This window comes from Symphalangus syndactylus, chromosome 11 (assembly GCF_028878055.3).
Source record: "Symphalangus syndactylus isolate Jambi chromosome 11, NHGRI_mSymSyn1-v2.1_pri, whole genome shotgun sequence".
In the NCBI taxonomy this organism is placed as follows: domain Eukaryota; kingdom Metazoa; phylum Chordata; class Mammalia; order Primates; family Hylobatidae; genus Symphalangus; species Symphalangus syndactylus.
Genome location: NC_072433.2, coordinates 110,381,989 through 110,402,831, shown reverse-complemented (window position 1 = coordinate 110,402,831; position 20,843 = coordinate 110,381,989). Strand labels below are relative to the sequence as shown.

Here is a 20,843-nt window from a genome sequence, read left to right as displayed (position 1 = left end):
TGCAGTGAGCTGTGATCACACCACTGCACTCCAGCCTGGGCGACAGAGTGAGACCTTGTCTCAAACAAACAAAATATACTAAGTAGTATTATTACTGCTCCAGTTTCAAGACAGTTTGAGGTGACAGAGTGAGACTTTGTCTTGGCGACAGAGTGAGACCTTGTCTCAAACAAAGTATACTAAGTATTATTACTGCTCCAGTTTCAAGACAGTTTGATCAACAGTATTCTATAGGAAATACCCAAATCGCAGGTCAGCATCTACTCCCCTTTTCTCATCCTCAAATGAGATTATAACAAACATAACTTGAAGATATCCATACAAAACCTTAACATGCATATGCCCTTTGAACCACACATATGTACAGAATTTCACTTTCTACAAATAATGAGAGATACAACTCCATAATAGTAGGGAATTTTCTTCTTGGTTCACTGCAGTATCCCCAAAACGTGTTTGGCACAAATAAATGTTTGTTGAATGAATTTTTAAAAATATGTTCAAAACAACAACAACAAAGGTTTAGGAGCAACCTAAAGATCAATAATAAAGGATGACTAAATGATGATACCCCAAATGATGGAATATTATAAAACAATTTAGAGGAACATTTGATGATATGAAAAAACTCTATATAAATGAGAAAAGTAGTATACAGAATTGCATATGTAGTATCATCAAGTTTTTCAAAAAATACGTATTTTAAGTACGTATATGCATTTCTTAAACTTGAAAATACAGAAAAATATTACTCAAATTGGGATCACATTACAGATGATTTTTGTTTTCTTCTTTACACAGCTCCAAAATATCTAGTTTTCATGTATTTTGTCACAGCTCCAAAATATCTAGTTTTCATGTATTTTGTAATTAGAAAAACAAGTATTGTTTTTCAAGTTGCCTTTTATAAATGTGCAGACTCTGACTAGCCAAGTGGAACGTTGTTAGTTTGTTTGTTTTCTTCCTGAAAATATTACTAAAACCTTGTCTTACCATTGAATCATTTTGTTTCTAAATAGTGACATTAAGAAAACCAACACAGTTGCTAGAATGGCATTTGTTCTTGACTTCTCAGGTTAAGGCAACAAGAGCAAAAACAATACCAGGATTCCAGAGAGATTGCAAGTGGAAAAAAGGATGGCCCCCATGGCAGTGTATTGGAAGAAGGTTTGGATGATTATTTGACTCGCCTGATAGAAGAAAGGGATACTTTGATGAGAACGGGTGTGTATAATCACGAGGATCGAATAATAAGTGAACTCGACCGACAGATCAGAGAGATTTTGGCAAAAAGCAATGCCAGTAATAAATAACATTTGGAAAAGCTTTATAGAGACTCTAAGTCTAAATTTTAATTTCTTTGCAAAACCCTCAAAAGTGAGGAAAATGGATGTTTTAAAATGGTATTTTCAATTTTTTATAAGCAAAATTTTGTATGTTATTGTATAGTATTTATTTGATCTTATTTACTTTATGCTACCTCTCCCACACTGGTTTTATTTGTAATTTGCATTTTATATACTCATTTTAAATGACTTCACTGTTTTTCATAGTTTATAATCTGATGGCTAACTTTCAAAACAGCTTTTAACTAAGTTTGTTGTAGGAGAAATGACTGCGGTAATTTCCAGTTCTATAATGTTTCATGTTGAGCCAAAAGAGTATATCTTGCACTTTAAAAATGCTATGTCCTATTCCATTTGAATGTAAATTCTTAAAAGTTGAGACCAGTTGTAACCAGTTTAACTCATTTTAGATGACCTTTCTTTTCTTAACTTAAAATATTTGCAAGTGACAAGTTTGAAAACAAAGCAATATCAGTGCAGAGAAGCCATATGACATGTTGGGTGACAAATTGGTTATTTATGTAAATAAAGTTAATACAGATTAAATTTGTTTCAAGAGCTATTGAATTTTCAAATTTTCAATGTACTTATAACTTTTAAGAACATGAAGTATTAGCTTAATATAGTTTTCTCTGTTGGTTTCTTCCTCAAGTTTGCTTTGTTTTCTTTTGTTAAAATTAGAGATTTCTTTTTATTTCCCAGTTATAGTAATACTAGCTGTCAGCTTAAACCCTCTGTAATAGAACATGGAAACAGACACATAAAGACATTAGCTGAAAAAATAGAGTGAAAATCAACTATTTTTTACTCCCGCTAATTTCAATCAATCTTTTTCAAAAGCGCATGAGATTCAGTCATTGGATTTGTGCAGTGCCATGTCTGTATAAACTCTTAAGAGTTCCTTTATATCATATTCTTTAGTGCCAACATTTGTCCTCAAAGCAACGCTTCCCACCTCCTTTTACAGAGTACTGAAAAAGTTTTAGCAAAGTCACAGATTAAGTTGAATTTCAAAATATATGTACTTTAAAAAGTTCTGATTTCCAAACATAATAAAGTTAAAATTAAGTATATACTTCAGGAAGTTAGCAGTAACTTCCATCAAAGCAGAGTAGGATACATGGTAACATTAATTTTCTGTCATTTTAAATGAGATATATTTCTTATTAGGGAAATAAAAGTCCCTATATTTATTATATATTTTTTCCTTATAACAGAGTATTAATCTAGTAAAAAAAAAAAAAACCCAGCAGTAAATAATAAATTACTGAATGAGAGGATAATGAATCTGAATCATAGCAGGAATTTGCAATATTAATTATGGTTAGCTATTTTTCTCTCATTGATTTTTGTGCCACTTGAATGGAACAGAAGCAAGCCTTTTGTTTTGGAAGGTCTGGGGTAAAATGCTGTGACTGTTTACTTTCAGTTGCATTGTGTGTTGCCTGTGACTGCTTTCAAACACTAGAGGGGGCCTCTGATTTAAAGAAACAAAAAGGACTTTTCTAAAATGGATGTGTAGTTTATTTTGCCTTCTGTAAATCTTTTGGCTATTGTAACTTAACAAATAAAATCATAATTGTGTGCATCTCTGAGTTCTTGAGCAGCCTGTTACTTTTGTTTCTAAACAGAGCGGGCAAAGTGTTTGGATTTTCCTATTTCAAATGACTTTTTTTCTCAAGTGTTTACATACTGCTTTTTGTCTTACAACTAGGGGAGCCTGAAATCTTAACACTGCTTTGTAGTCCTTTTAGCAATACCCATTCCATTTGTAAGTGGCATCGAATGTTTTTACACTGATTTTGCCTAGGAGTTAATGAGAATGACCACAGTAGATAAAGCAGTGAGTGGGTGCAGGCATGGGTGGGTGAATAAGTTTCCTAATAACAGGAAAATATCAAATATTTTAGGGTGAAATCAGATTTGTCTTTAAAATTTCTGTGGTTTTTCATGGAGAAAGTCTAGTTTGCATGTTTAATGCGGGCATGTGCTGCGTAGGAGGGTTGTGTAATCTACCAGGTGTATCTAATACCATGTCTGTATAAACATGGGAGTTCCCTTGCAGATAAATCCTAGTAATTTCTATCTGGACCTGAATTCCTGTTGCTTCAAGCAGATGTGGGGGTTTGAGTGTGATTTAAGGACGTATTAGGGCCTCTGGTAATGGGGAGACAGTCTCGTCTGACCAGATGATTTTCTCCTCTACTTCCTGTCCAGATGCTGCCCAGCCTGAATCTGAGTTCACGGATTGCCCCAGTATATATTGCTTGTTTGCAGCCACTTCACAATGGACCGACCTGTTTTTCACAGTCCGTAGGAAGGGCCCTCTGGTAGCTATATATGGAGTTAAAAGATGTGTTCTCACTGCTACCATTGTGTCTAGCTTGATTGAATACCTAAATTTTTTATTAAAATTGATATAATTCACACGCCGTAAAATCACCATTTTAAAGTATAAAATTCAGTGTTTGTTATAGTCACAAGGTTGTACAACCACCACCACTATTTAAGACATTTTTATCACCCCAGAAAGAAACTCCTGTACCCATTAGCAGTCACTCCTCATTCATTCTCTTCTATCCCAGCCCCTAACAACCACTAATCTTTTGGTCCCTTTGGATTTGCCTATTCTGGGCATTTCATATAAATGGAATCCCAAATTGGATATTTAAAACAGAAAATATTAGAAAACCTAAGGCATTTTTTTTTCTATCACTAGTTTCTATATGTTTTGTCAGATGTTGAATTAAATGATACAGAGATCCAGAAGGCCAACATAAGGGCATAATATTCATCATCCATTGGGAATAGGGTTCAACTCCTCTTGTATCTATGACCTGTAAAGCACTGACCAAAAATAATAGTGAAAAGTTGATAATGTTCTAGCAATTCTGATGCTGAAAATGGGTTATTGACACAAGGCTTGTGTCATATCATTGGTATCTCATCAAAATTGCACACTCTTCCATGCTTTACAGAGTTTGGGGATAAAGTGAAGCAGTGTTAACCAGAATGTGAGGGCTGCGAGGGCAGTGACCAGGTCTATCTTAGTTTCTTCCAGAACTAAAAGAGTACCGGCCATATGTAGGCACTCAGATAATATTCGCTAAATTCATAAAGAAATGAAAAGATTGTGTATGGTCTACCTGTCAAAATAGATGTAAAAAAATTTGACGGCTGAAATGCAGGGGAAAATAGGCCCCCATGGCCTCACTGACAGGTTCATGAACTTCTTGTCTGACTGCCCAGGCCCTATAGAAGTGGAGGAGTTCTGTTTGTCGGATTTTTTGCTTAAAAAAATAAAAAATAAAAGTTTGCTTTAAATTCATAGATGCAGAAAGTAGACTAGCGGTTACGAGGGGCTGGAAAGAACTAGGGGAAAAGAGGAAGGGGGAATTACTGTTCAATAGGTCCAGAGTTTCTGTTTGGGATGTGAAAAAGCTCTGGATATGGATAATGGAAATAGTTGCACAGCATTGTGAATAATTCCACTGAATAGTACACTTAAAAATAATTAAGATGGTACATTTTATGTTCTATATATTTTACCACAATTTAAAAGTTTGCTTCAAACTGTGCCTCAAATCTGCCTACCCAGTGTTCTCATGCTGAAAGTTTTCTGCACAAGAGTCACTTGTCAAGTCATTTCTGAAGATAACATCTTGTCGTTTCTTGATTGTAGAAATGGATCAAAGATGCTTCATTAAATGCTTATAGCACCTTTACCAAAATCTGAAATGAGTGAAAACTAATGGCTACATTTATATCCTGAGTTCTAAAGATAAATTGGAGACTCCCTGAAACTTAGAATTGTAATGCCTTCATGTTTTATGAAATTATGTCTTGTTACCCTTAATGACAATTTAGAAAAAAATGGTTTTTAAAATTTAACAGATAGTCCAGACCATGGATGTAAATTGGAGGGAGAATTTAAAAAAAAAAAAAAAAACCCAAAACATATTACTAGTACCCTAAGTACGCTTAGTATCTTTTTTTGGTGGTAGGTTGTCTTACTGTTGGTTAGTGGTCTTATTAACGAATAAAGTGGTTTGTGTAAGAGTGTTAAAGTCTGGCTGAGTAATTTTAAATTATCACTTGAAAATTTAAATCCATCTTTGACGTTTGTGTTTTGGCAATTGTATTAAAAGCATATCCCTTGGAGCCTAGACGTTTCATCGTACACTTTTTCTGCCACTTGCTCTAGTGTACAATCATGCTTCTTCCTAGCTAATGTGCCCTCTGCTTCCAGGTCTCGGAGACACATAATCCATCCATATTGGCATAAATGGGGAAACAGAGACAGAATTACTGAAGTACCTAAATGTTCTACTGAAACCAAAAGAACTAGATTGCTCGCTGATTTTGTTATATAACCTCTGTTTGGCATCAAATTAGAATCTGCTATTGTTAGGAATGTAACCATAGAAAGGCTGCTATATACTTAATTCCCATTTTATTTGCTTCTCTGGGGGTTGTCTTAGTGTTTTCATTTGAAATGTTTTTACAGATGTAGGCTCTTCAGATATGAAGTTACTGAAGTGGAGACCAGAAGTTTAGCTTTCAAATTGAAGGGGGGGTAGAAATCTGTTTAGGAAGATTAATTTTTAGATAAATAATTTACTGACTGATACATTAATGTACAATAATCCCTAGAGGCTTTTAAAGATGTTATTATATTCTTAAGGTTTCTAAGAATGTTAAACCTGTCATTTGTAATAGGAGAGAACTAAAATAGAGTCCATTTATAATTTCTTCTTGGAAACATTTCACTCACACATTCGTAGACAAATTTCTTTTCTTTTCCAAATAACTTATTTAATAGTTGGACGGCATAGCTCTTTTCTTGATTAACATGTTAACTAGTCAAAAACATGAAGATGCACTGGATGAGTGCAGAATTTTCCCCAATAGTTTAGATTAAAATTTGGCTAAAGCAAATAAAACTTTACTATAAAATCTTACTTTGACATAATTGTAAATTTTAGTGAAGGTCAACCCAATAGTGAGAGTCTGTGTCTAGTAGGTTGCAGTATATTGCTCAATTCTTCAGCAAGTTCTCATATTAGTGAATAGATTGAGCAGGATTAAAAACATTATTAAAGCACTAGGTTCACTTCTGTGACTAATTTGCAAAGGATTTAGTTACTAAAATTTCTGTTTTCTTGAAATTTGGAATCTCAAGACTATTATCGCATTACTTGAATTCAGTTCGTATTGTGAGCAAAATGTGATGCCCTGCAGATGGTAAGTCAAATCAAGAATCTGAGGTGTTAATATTAGCATACATCTTTAGTCATTCTGTTTAGATCAGATTACACAGTATAGCAGTCTGCTTGGTGTATTCACTTCATTGTTGCCTTGAGGAAGGAGATTTCAATTCCTGATTTAGCTACATTGTTGGCAGATGAGATTAATGGTCTTCTCTTGGTTTCTGGCAGAAGTTTATTTAGGTAACTGAAATTTGTAAAATTTGCACAAAGAAAATAAAAGTATCAAATAGGAAATAGAAGTGTAAATAGTTTTCAGAAGTAATTTAGCCCACAGACTTTTTTTTCAATAAAAATTGTATTTGCAAGTTCACATTTAGCCTACCATCTTTTCCTCTATTATCAATCCTCATTTTTTTTTCTCTTCCATCTCCCTATCAATGTATAAGTATTTGCCAGGAACAATGACACCCCAAATTTGTCTTAAAAATATTATTTAGAAAACTCAGAGCTAGAGAGAGAGGCTGAGAGAGAGGGGCAGACAGACATAAAGAAAGAAAAAGAGACGGAGAAGAGAGACAGAGCTTAGCGCCCAATTTTCATTTGGTCTATGTTTTCTTTTTCTTTCTAAGGTCTATAAAATTGTCACATGGTTCCACTGCTTCTACTATTATTTTTGCCTCATACTGTCACTTGAACCTCAGTGTCATTATCACATCTATCTGAGCATGTCTATGATCCCTGCAGTGCAAATATGAAGAGATGCAATTGTCAACCTAGTATGTTTTGGCATGACTCCAGAATTTAAAATTTCCTCTATATGTGCAGTAGGCATTTTAACGCTACCCTCAGTGCATATACACATTTAGTATAATTCCCAATGGTATGCCCTTCTACCAGATAAAAGAGAATAATCTCCCTATTTTACTGTGATCAAATACATTGAGGAATTCATTCAACCAAAATGTATATATTTAGCAACTATATGGAAGCTATTTAGCCTAAAATTTTACATAGTTATGTATAAAATATTACTATTGTTCTTCCCATTATGGTATCTTGGAAAGAGATTTACACATTTCTTTGTTATTAAGAAACTATGAAAGTGTCAGAGGGCCTCCAATGCCTTCATGTAATCAATAGCAAAGAAAGAATAAAACATATATAGACAGATTTCTTCTCCTTTATCTACACTCACTGCTCTACCTTTCTAATGATAGCTTCAGTTGCTATGTGCACAGTATACCAAAGTTTCTAATCACAGCATTATTACTAAAAGCTCTAATTATACATGTTAATTATTTTATGTCAAGAGACGTTTTCTCAGATTCAGTAAGAGGAGATACTAAATTTTAAACTACAAGTATTATCAAACCTATTTGAACAAGAGAAGCAATTTGTTATAAATTAGATTAGCTGCTAGTCATAAGGGAACTTCAGAGGTAAGCCTATTGAGGAGACTAGAACACCCCAATCTATTTCTAGGCCTGTGCTCCAAGAAAGTTGGCTAGCAAAGGATGAGGGAGTGAGTATATGCAAACTCAGGTGGACTCTAAGGTACCCTTAAAATCCATAGGGTCCAATGCACTCTATAGGACATGACATTTTTGACATTTGGGGTACACGTGATGCTGTGGTCTGAATCCTTGTGTCCCTCAAAGTTTGTATGTTGAAATCTAATTACCAATGTGATGATATTAGGAGGTGGGGCCTTTGGGAGGTGATTAGATCATAAAGGTAGGGTCCCCATGAATGGGATTTGTGACCTTAGAAAAGAGGACCCAGAAAGCTGCCTTCATTCTTCTACCACATGAGGACACAGCTATCAGGGACCATCTATGCACCAGACAGTGGACCTTCACCAGATACCAGGTCCGTCAGCAACTTGATCTTGGATTTCTTAGCCTCTAGAACTATAAGAAGTAAATTTCTGTTATTTATAAGCTACTCGGCCTTTTGCATTTTGTTATAACAGGCCAAACAGATTAAGACAAGTGATATTAATGGTCAGTAGGAAAAACATTTGACAAAACCCAATATCTATTCCTGATAAACAAACAAACAAACAAAAAAACTCCCCAGTAAATGTAGAGGAACTTTCTCAATCGATAAAGGACATCTATGGAAAACCTACAGCTAATGTCCCACTTAATGGTGAAAGGGAGATGCTTTCCTTCAAATATCAGAAACAGAAACAAGAACATCTGCTCTATTCAATAGTGTATTGGAAGTTCATAACCATTGAAATAAGGAAGAAAAAAGAAACTAAAGTCATCTAGATTGCAAAGATAGGAGCAAAACTATCCTTGCTCACAGATGACATGATTGACTATCTCGAAAAATCCAATGTAATCTACAAAGTTTCTAGAACTAATAAGTAGATTTAGCAACGTTGCAGAATACAAGGTCAATATAAATAATAACCAAAAATCAGTCGTATTTCTCTATATTAGTCTCACACAGTACCAATACCATAAAAATATGCAATATTTAGGAATAAATAGAACAAAAATGTGAAAGATCTATGCACTGAAAACTATAAAACATTATTGAGAGAAATTAAAGAAGACCGAAGTAACTAGAGAGACATGCTGTATCTATACGTCAGAACAGTCAGTGTTGTTAAAGCTGTCATTTTGTAATCCCTATCAAAATCCCAGCATACTTTTTTGTAAAAATTGAGAAACTGATTCTAAAATTTCTATTGAAACACAAAACACCCAGAATATCTTTATAAGTCTTGAAATCAGGTAGTGTTACTCTTCCCATTTTGTTTTTCTTTCAGAAAGAAGAAGTGGGAAGGCTAACACTACCTGATTTCAAGATTTATAAAGCTACAGTAATCAAGACTACACATACATAGACAGCTGATTTTCAACAAAAGTGCAAAGGCAATTCAGTGGAGAAAGGATGGTCTTTTTGACAAATACTTCTGGAAAAATTGCATGTCCATAAGTAAAAAACTAAACTTTGATCCCAACTACACTCTGTATACACAAGTTAATTCAAAATAGTTCATAGGTATAAATGTAAAAGCTGAAGTTATAAAACTTCTAGAAGAAAGCCTTTGTGGCTTTAGGTTAGACAAAGATTTCTTTCATGTGACACCAAAAGCACAATCCATAAAGGAACAAACTGATAAATAGAACTTCATCAAAATCAAGAACTCTGCTCTTCAAAGACACTGATTAGAGAATGAAAAAACAAGCCATGCTTAGAAGAAAATATTTGCAAATCATATATCTGATACAGGATTTATATCCAGAATACATAAAGAATTTTTGAGCGTCAATAAGAAAACAGCTCAATTTTTAAAAAGATAAATCATTTACATAAATGCTTCACTACAAAACGTATATGGATACCCAGTCAGTACAGGAAAAGAAGCTCAACATCCTTACTGATTAGGAAAATGCAAGTTAAAACCACAACGAGACACTGCTACACAACTATTAAAATGGCTAAAATTAAATGGACTACATAGACTGACCATGGACTCCTAGGTATTTACTCAGGAAATAAAGCATACATCCACACAAAGAATTGTACATGAAAGTTCATAAAAGCTTTGTAGCTAAAAAAGAAATCAAACGTTCTTCAACAGATGAATGGGTGAACTACGACATATCCGTACAATTAAATACTACTCTTCAATAAAAACGAGTTACTGATAACATGCAACAACATAGAGGAATTTCAGGATAATTACACAGAATGAAAGAAGCCCAACAAAAAGTACATTATGTATGCTCCATTTATAGAAAGTTCTAGAAAGTGAAAATTAATCTATAGTGACAGAAAGCAGATCAGTGGTTGTTTCCCATTGGGATGCTGGGTAAGGAAATGAACAGGATGGAGGAATTATAACGTGGCATGAGGAAACTTTAGGGGTAATGGATAGGTTTATTATTTTGATTCAGGTGATAGTTTTACAGGTTTATGCATGTCAAAATTTTCAAAATGTATACTTTGAATATGTGCCACTTATTATTTTTTGGCACATATTTATCTTATGGCAGTTAAACCTAAATAAAGATGTTGAATTTTTTTAAAATACCAGTACTAAAATAACAGCTGCCAACCCACCCTTGGTTGTCTTTTTGTTTGTATGTATGTATGTATTTATTTTTTTGAGACGGAGTCTCACTCTGTTGCCCAGGCTGGAGTGCAGCAGTGTGATCTCGGCTCACTGCAAGCTCCACCTCCCAGGTTCATACCATTCTCCTGCCTCTGGAGTAGCTGGGACTACAGGCGCCGGCCACCACGCCCAGCATGTACTTTTCCACATAAGTAGATTTTCCAGATACCTGAGGCTTAGCATTTACTCCATTGGAAACTGCTTATTTTAACCATTTTAAAAGTAAACCTCTAAAAAATGTATCACAGCCTCCTCTGAATGTTGAATCAAAGACTACAGAAACTGAGTTACCTTTTCTATATATCACAGACCACCATGATGGGCAGCCACAGCAGAGGGGAGAAAGTATTATATTTGCAGTTATTTGATATTATGTTCAGGTTTATAGCTTGCTTCCTTTCACAGGGAATTTGAGGTACTTTGCAAAATTATATTTAATTCAAAAGGAAAAGAACAAGTTATTGAAGGAAAGAGAAAATACAGATTAGCAAGTACCAAAGCTAGGGAAAATATTAGTGAACTGGAATATTGTCATAATCAATGCTCTTATTGTAAGTGACAGAAATCCATTTTGAAATCGCTAAGCAACCAATAGAAAATAATTGCCATGTAAAAACGACGGCAGTAATGAAGAATGGTAGAAATGGCATTGAGATTAACACCATGAGGACACTCTCTGTATGTTCTTGCTTCTGATTCTCTGTGTATGCAGGCTTCTTTCCTTCACTGCATTAAGGGAGAAAAAAATAAGAACACAGAAGACCTAAATATTATTATTATTTTGAGACAGAGTCTTGCTTTGTCACCCAGGCTGGAATACAATGGCACGATCTCAGCTCACTGCAACCTCCACCTCCTAAGTTCAAATGATTCTTCTGCCTCAGCCTCCCAAGTAGCTGGGATTATGGGCACCCGCCACCATGCCTGGCTAATTTTTGTATTCTTTAGTTACGATGGGGTTTCACCATGTTGGTCAAGCTGGTCTCGAACTCCTGACCTCAGGTGACCCACCCGCCTCAGCCCCCCAAAGTGCTGGGATTACAGGCATGAGTCACCACACCTGGCACTAAATAATATTAAAAGGTATAATTTGCAGATATGCATTCTATAATCAGAGAATAGAAAATCAACCTTTACAAGATTACTTGAAATATTCAGAAAAAATGAGCATATATTAGTCCATTGAAAATATTAAATTCTAAAAATATTGAGTAGGGGGTGGCTGGTAAGATGGCCAAATAGAGACAGCTCCGGTCTGCAGCTCCCAGTGAGATCAATGCAGAAGGTGGGTGATTTCTGCATTTCCAACTGAGGTACGTGGTTCATCTCATTGGGACTGATTAGACAGTGTCTGCAGCCCACAGAGGGCGAGCAGAAGTGGGGTGGGGTGTTGCCTCACCTAAGAAGCGCAAGGGGTCGGGGAACTCCCTCCCCTACCCAAAGGAAGCCATGAGGGACTGTGCTGTGAGGAACAGTGCATTCCAGCCCAGATACTATGCTTTTTCTGTGGTCTTTGCAACCCTCAGACCAGCAGATTCTCTCTGGTACCTATGCCACCAGGGCCCTGGGTTTCAAGCACAAAACTAGGCGGCCATTTGGGCAGACATCTAGCTAGCTGCAGGAGTTCCTTTTCATACCCCAGTGGTGCCTGGAATGCCAGCAAGACAGAACTGTTCACTCCCCTGGAAAGGAGGCTAAAACCAGGGAGCCAAGTAGTCTAGCTCAGTGGATCCCACCCCCACAGAGACCAGCAAGACAAGATCCACTGGTCTGAAATTCTTGCTGCCAGCACAGCAGTCTGAAGTTGACCTAAGATGCTCCAGCTTGGTTGGGGGAGGGGCGTTTGCCATTTCTGAGGCTTGAGTAGGTGGTTTTCCTGACACATTATAAATAAAGCCACCAGGAAGTTTGAACTCGGCAGAGCCCATCGCAGCTTGGCAAAACTGCTGTAGTCAGACTGCCTCTCTAGATTCCTCCTCTCTGGGCAAGCATCTCTGAAAGAGAGGTAGCAGCCCCAGTCAGGGGCTTATACATCAAACTCCCATCTCCCTGGGACAGAGCACCTGGGGGAAGGGGCAGCAGTGGGTGCAGCTTCAGCAGACTTTAATGTTCCTGCCTGACAGCTCTGAAGAGAGCAGCAGAGCTGCCAGCACAGTTCTTGGGCTCTCCTAAGGGACAGACTGCTTCCTCAAGTGGGTGCCTGACCCCCGTGCCTCCTCACTGGGAGACACGTCACAGCAGGGGTCGACAAACACCTCATACAGGAGAGCTCTGGCTGGCATCTGGCAGGTGCCCCTCTGGGACAAAGCTTCCAGAGGAAACAGGGCAAACAGGGTCTGGAGTGGACCTCCAGCAAACTCCAGCAGACCTGCAGCAGAAGGGCCTAACTTGTAGAAGGAAAACTAACAAAAAGGAATAGCATCAACATCAACAAAAAGGACATTCACAACAAAACCCAATCTGAAGGTCACCAACATCAAAGACTTTGGCATTTGATAAATCTTTGGAGATAAATACATGAAGATGGGGAGAAACCAGCACAAAAATGCTAAAAATTCCCAAAACCAGAACGTCTCTTCTCCAAAAGATCACAACTCCTCTCCAGCAAGAAACAAAACTGGATGGAGAATGAGTTTGATGAAGTGACAGAGTAGGCTTCAGAAGGTGGGTAATAACAAACTCCTTCAAGCTAAAGGAGCATGTTTTAACCCAAAGCAAGAAAGCTAAGAAACTTGAAAAAAGGTTAGATGAATTGCTAACTAGAATAACCAGTTTACAGAAGAATATAAATGACCTGATAGAGCTGAAAAACACAGTATGAGGACATCATGAAGCATACACAAGCATCGATAGCCAAATTGATCAAGCGGAAGAAAGGGTATCAGAGATTGAGGATCACCTTAATGAAATAAAGCATAAAGACAAGATTAGAGAAAACAGAATGAAAAGGAATGAACAAAGCCTCCAAGAAATATGTGACTATGTGAAAAGACCAAACCTACGTTTGATTGGTGTACGTGAAAGTGATGGGGAAAATGGAACAAAGGTGGAAAACACTCTTCAGGATATTATCCAGGAGAACTTTCCCAACCTAGCAAGACAGGCCAACATTCAAATTCAGGAAATACAGAGAACAACACAAAGATACTCCTCGAGAAGAGCAACCCAAATACACATAATTGTCAGATTCACCAAGGTTGAAATGAAGGTAAAAATGTTAAGGGTAGCCAGAGAGAAAAGTCAGGTTACCCACAAAGGGAAGCCCATCAGACTAACAGCAGATCTCTCTGCAGAAACCCTGCAAGCCAGAAGAGAGTAGGGGCCAATATTCAACATTCTTAAGGGAAGAATTTACCCAGAATTTCATATCCAGCCAAACTAAGCTTCATAGGCGAAGGAGAAATAAAATCCTTTACAGACAAGCAAATGCTGAGAGATTTTGTCACCGCTAGGCCTGCCTTACAAGAGCTCCTGAAGGAAACACTAAACATGGAAAGGAACAACTGGTACCAACAGCTGCAAAAACATACCAAATTGTAAAGACCATTGACACTATGAAGAAACTGGATCAACTAACAGGCAAAATAACCAGCTAGCATCATGATGACAGGATCAAATTCACACATAACAACATTAACCTTAAATGTACATGGGCTAAATGCCCCCAATTAAAAGACACAGACTGGCAAATTGGATAGTCAACACCCGTGGGTGTGGTGTATTCAGGAGATCCATCTCACATGCAAAGACACACATAGGCTCAAAATAAAGGGATGGAGGAAAATTTACCAAAAAAATGGAAAGAAAAAAAGCGGGGGAGGGGCTGAAATCCTAGTCTTTGATAAAACAGACTTTAAACCAACAAAGATCAAAAGAGACAAAAAAGGGCATTACATAATGGTAAAAGGGATCAATGCAAAAAGAAGAGCTAACTATCCTAAATATATATGCACCTATTACAGGAGAACCCAGATTCATAAAGCAAGTTCTTAGAGACCTACGAAGAGACTTAGACTCCCACACAATAATAATGGGAGACTTTAACACCCCAATATTTCTGTCAATATTAGAAAATTAACAAGGATATCCAGGACTTGAACTCAGCTCTGGGCCAAGCAGACCTAGCAGACATCTACAGAACTCTCCACCCCAAATCAACAGAATATACATTCTTCTCAACACCACATCGCACTTATTATAAAATTGGCCACATAACTGGAAGTAAAACACTCCTCAGCAAATGCAAAAGAAGAAAAATCATAACAAACAGTGTCTCAGACCACAGTGCAATCAAATTAGAACTCAGTATTAAGAAACTCACTCAAAACTGCACAACTACATAGAAACTGAACAATCTGCCCCTGAATGACTGCTGCGTGAATAACAAAATGAAGACAGAATTCTTTGAAACCAATGAGAACAAAGACACAATACACCAGAATCTCTGGGACACATTTAAAGTAGTGCAGACAGGGAAATTTACAGCACTAAATGTCCACAAGAGAAAGCAGGAAGATCTAAAATTGACATCCTAAAATCACAATTAAAAGAACTAGACAAACAAGAGCAAACAAATTCAAAAGCTAGCAGAAGAGAAGAAATAACTAAGATCATAGCAGAAATGAAGGAGATAGACACATGAAAAACCATTCAAAAAAAAATCAATAAATCCAGGAGCTGGCTTTTTTTTAAGATTAACAAAATAGACCCCTAGCCAGACTAATAGAGAAAAGAGAGATGAATCAAATACATGCAAAAAAAATGGTAAAGGAGATATCACCACTCATCCCACAGAAATACAAACTACCATCAGAGAATGTTATAAACACCTCTATGCAAATAAACTAGAAAATCTATAAGAAATGGATAAGTTCCTGGACACATACACCCTCTCAAGACTAAACCAGGAAGAAGTCAAGTCTCTGAATAGACCAATAACGAGTTCTGAATTGAGGCAGCAATTAATAGCCTACCAACCAAAAAAGTCCAGGACCAGACAGATTCACAGCTGAATTCTACAAGAGGTACAAAGAAGAGCTGGTACCATTTCTTCTGAAACTCTTCAAAACAATATAAAAGGAGAGAATCCTCCCTAACTCATATTATGAGGCTAACATCATCCTGATACCAAAACTTGGCAGAGACACAACAAAAAAAGAAAATTTCAGGCTAATATTCCTGGTGAATATAAATGCGAAAATCCTCAATAAAATACTGGCAAACTGAATCCAGCAGCACATCAAAAAGCTTATCCACCATGATCAAGTCAACTTCATCCCTGGGATGCAAGGCTGGTTCCACATACACAAATCAATAAACATAATCTATCACATAAATAGAACCAATGACAAAAGCCACATGATTATCTCAATAGATGCAGAAAAAGCTTTCAACAAAATTCAACACCCCATTTATGCTAAAAACTCTCAATAAACTAGATATTGATGGAATGTATCTCAAAATAATAAGAGCTATTTATGACAAACACACAGCCAATATCATACTGAATGGGCAAAAACTGGAAGCATTCCCTTTGAAAACCAGCACAAGAGAAGGATGCCCTCTTTCACCACTCCTATTCAACATAGTATTGGAAGCTGTGGCCAGGGCAATCAGGCAAGAGAAAGAAATAAAGGGTATTCAATTAGAAAAAGAAGAAGTCATATTGTCTCTATTTGCAGATGACATGATTGTATATTTAGAAAACCCTATTGTCTCAGCCCTAAATCTTCTTAAGCTGGTAAGCAGCTTCAGCAGTCTCAGGATACAAAATCAATGTGCAAAAATCACAAGCATTCCTATACACCAGTAACAGACAAACATAGAGCCAAATCATGAGTGAACTCTCATTCACAATTGCTAGAAAGTTAATAAAATACCTAGGAATACAATTTACAAGGGATGTGAAGGACCTCTTCAAGGAGAACTACAAACCACTACTCAAGGGAATAAGAGAGGACACTAACAAATGGAAAAATCTCCATGCTCATGGATAGAAAGAATCAATATTGTGAAAATGGCTATACTGCCCAAAGTAATTTATAGATTCAATGCTATCCCCATCAAGCTACCATTGACTTTCTCCACAGAATTGGAAAAAACTACTTTAAATTTCATATTAAACCAAAAAAGAGCCTGCATAGCCTAGACACTCCTAAGGAAAAAAAAAAAAAGCAAAGCTGGAGGCATCACGCTACCTAACTTCAAACTATACCACAAGGCTACACTAACGAAAACAGCATGGTACTGGTACCAAAACAGATATATAGACCAATGGAACAGAACAGAGGCCTCAGAAATAGCACCACACATCTACAACTGTCTGATCTTTGACAAACCTGACAAAAACAAGCAATGGGAAAAGGATTCCCTATTTCATAAATGATGTTGGGAAACCTGGCTAGCCATATGCAGAAAGCTGAAACTGGATCCCTTCCTTACACCTTATACAAAAATTAATTCAAGATGAATTAAAGACTTAAATGTAAGACCTAAAACCATAAAAACCCTAGAAGAAAACCTGGGCAATACCATTCAGGACATAGGCATAGGCAAAGACTTCAGGACTAAAACACCAAAAGCAATGGGAACAAAAGCCAAAATTGACAAATGGGATCTAGTTAAACTAAAGAGCTTCTGCACAGCAAAATAAACTATCATCAGAGTAAACAGGCAACCTAGAGAATGGGAGAAAATTTTTGCAATCTATCCATCTGACAAAGGGCTAATATCCAGAATCTACAAAGAACTGAAACAAATTTACAAGAAAAATCAACCCACCCCATCAAAAAGTGGGCAAAAGATATGAACAGATACTTCTCAAAAGAAGACATTTATGCAGCCAACAATCTTACGAAAAAAAGCTCATCATCTCTGGTCATTAGAGAAATGCAAATCAAAACCACAATGAGATATTATCTCATGTCAGTTAGAATGGCAATTATTAAAATGTCAGGAAAGAACAGATGCTGGAAAGGATGTGGAGAAATAGGAATGCTTTTACACCATTGGTGGGAGTGTAAATTAGTGTCCAGGAACTTCCATTTTGGAAGACAGTGTGGCAATTCCTCAAGGATCTAGAACTAGAAATACCATTTGACCCAGCAATCCCATCACAATGATGAGTTGATGGGTATAGCAATCCACCATGGCACTTGTATACCTATGTAACAAACCTGCATGTTCTCCACATGTACCCCAGAACTTTAAGTATATTAAAAACAAAAAAGAAAAATAATTATTGAACAAAACCTCTAAGAAATTTAGGATTATGTTAAACAGGCAAACCTAAGAATAATTGGTGTTCCTGAGAAAGAAGGGAAATCTAAAAGTTCAGAAAACTTATTTGCCAGAATAATTGAGGAAAACTTCCCTGGCATTGCTAGAAATCTAGATATCCAAATGCAAGAAGTTCCAAGAACTCCTGTGAAATTCATTTCAAAAAGATCATCACCTAGGCACACAGTCATCAGGTTATCTAAAATCAAGGTGAAGGAAAGAACCTTAAAAGCTGTGAGACAAAAAGCATCAGGTATCTATAAAGGACAACCTATCAGATTAACAGCAGATTTGTCAGCAGAAACCTTGTCAGCCAGGAAGGATTGGGGTCCTATCTATAGCCTTTTTAAACAAAATAATTGTTAATTAAGAAGTTCATATCCAGCAAAACTAAGCTTTATAAATGGAGAGATAGTCTTTTTATGACAAAAAGAAATGTTCAAACAATTTGTCAACACCAAGCCTGCACTACAAGAAATGCTAAAAAGAGTTCTAAATCTTGAAACGAAACCTTGAAATACACGAAAACAAAATATTGTTAAAGCATAAATCTCACAGGGCCTAAGAAACAATAACACAAAGAACAAAAACAAGATATTTAGGCACCAACTAGCATGATGAATAGAACAGCAACTCATATCTCAATACTAACATTGAATATAAATGGCCTAAATGCTCCACTTAAAAAGATACAGAAAGTCAGAATGGAGAAAAATCCATCAATCAAGTATCTTCTGTCTCCAAGAGACTCAACTAACACACAAGGGCTCGCATAAATTTAAGGTAAAGGAGTGGAAAATAATATTCCATGCAAATGGAAGCCAAAAGTGAGTAGGGGTAGCTATTCTTGTATCAGAAAAAAAAAAAAAAACAGACTCTAAAGCAACAATAGAAAAAAAAAGAAAGACAAAGAGGAACATTATATAATTAGAAAAGGATTAGTCCAACAGGACAATATTACAATCCTAAATATATATGCATCTAACACCCAAATTCATAAAACAATTACTACTAGACCTAAGAAACGAGATAGACAGCAACACAATAATAGTAGAGGATTTCAATTTTCCACTGACACCACTAGACAGGTCATCAAGGAAGGAAGTCAACAGAGAAACAATGGACTTAATTTGTTCTATACCCTAGAACAAATGGACTGAACAGATATTTATAGAACATTCTATCAACTGTTGCAGAACATACATTCCATTCATCAGCACATGGAACATTCTCCAAGATAGACCACACGATAGGTCACAAAACAAGTCTTGATAAATTTGAGAAAAATCAAAATTATATCAAATATCCTCTTAGACCACAGTGAAATAAAACTGGAAATTAACTCCAAAAGGATCCCTCAAAACTATACAAATACATGAAAATTAAATAATCTGCCCTTAAATTATCTTTAGGTAAACAATCGAATCAAGATGAAAATTTAAAAATTCTTTGAACTGAATGATAACAGTGACACAACTTATCAAAGCCTCTGGGATACAGCAAAAGCAGTGTTAAGAGGAAGGTTCATAGCATTAAATGCCTACATCAAAAAGTCTGAAAGAGTACAAATTTACAGTCTAAGGTCACACAACAATGAACTAGAGAAACAGGAACAAACCAAACCCAAACCCAGCACAATAATAATAATAAAACACAAAGACCATAGCAGAACTAAAAAATTTGAAACAAAAAAATGGAAGAGATAAATGACACAAAAAGCTGGTTCTTCAAAAAGACAAATAAAATTGAAAGACCACTGGTAAAATTAACCAAGAAGAGAGAAGATGCAAATAAGCTCAATTAGAAATAAAACAGGAGATATTGTAACTGATACCACAGAAATACAAAAGTTCAGTCAAGGCTACTATCAACACTTTTACACACACAAATAGAAAAGCAAGAGGAGAAGAATACATTCCTGGATATATACAACCCTCCTCAATTAAATCAGGAAGAAATAGGAACCCTGAACAGACCAAAAACAAGTAATGAGATTGAAACATTAATTTTTAAAAATTGTCAACAAAAAAAGGCCAGGACCAGATGGATTCACAGCTTAATTCTAGCAGATATTTGAAGAAGAATTGGTACCAATCTTACTGAAACTATTTCAAAGGATAGAGAAAGAGAGAATCCTCTCTACATCATTTTATGGAGTCAGTATCACCCTAATATAAAAAACCAGGAAAGGACATAACAAAAAAAGAAAACTTCAGACCAATATCCGTGATAAACACTGATACAAAAATCCTCAACAAAATACTAGCTAACCAAATCCAAAAGCATATCAAAAAGATAATACATCACGACCAAGTGAATTTCATTCCAGGGATAGTTTAACATACACAAATCAATAAATGTGATACATCACATAAACAGAATTAAAAAAAAACATACAATCATCTCAATAGATGCAGAATAAGCATTTGACAAAATCCAGCATCGCTTTATGATTAAAACACTCAGCAAAATTGGCATAGAAGGGACATACCTCAAAGTAAAAAAGGCTATCTATGACAAACCCACAGCCAACATTATACTGAACAGGGAAAAGTTGAAAACATTCCCCCCAAGAAGTGGAACAAGAAAAGTTGCCCACTTTTACCCCTTCTATTTAACATAGTACTGAAAGTCCTAGCCAGAGTAATCAGACAAGAGAAAGAAATAAAGGACATCCAAATAGGTAAAGAGGAAGTCAAACTGTTGCTGTTCACCAATGATATGATGATATACTGAGAAATCCCTAAAGATTTATTCAAAAAGCTCGTAGATCTGATAAATGAATTTAATTTTATTAAGATACAAAATCAATGTACACAAACCAGCAGCACTGCTATACACCACCAACAACCAACCTGAGAATCAAATCAAGAA

The 20,843-nt window shown here is 36.1% G+C and overlaps 1 protein-coding gene and 1 long non-coding RNA gene across 4 annotated transcripts in view; one reads left to right on the top strand and one right to left on the bottom strand.

Moving 5' to 3' along the window:
* CEP120 (centrosomal protein 120) overlaps positions 1-2,934 on the top strand; it is an 85,071-nt gene extending 82,137 nt beyond the window's left edge. For 2 of the 3 annotated variants that reach the window (XM_055298976.2, XM_055298977.1), the window contains exon 20: positions 1,076-2,934. In XM_055298976.2, the coding sequence (XP_055154951.1) occupies positions 1,076-1,313 (238 nt within the window). In that variant the 3' untranslated portion in view covers positions 1,314-2,934. Of the gene's footprint in view, positions 1-1,019 lie in introns of all 3 variants that reach the window. The other variant, XM_055298978.1, reaches the window with a different exon arrangement.
* Positions 1-20,843, bottom strand: part of LOC134731854 (uncharacterized) — a 130,888-nt gene that overhangs the window by 24,659 nt on the left and 85,386 nt on the right. The gene's annotated exons all lie outside the window — the stretch shown is intronic.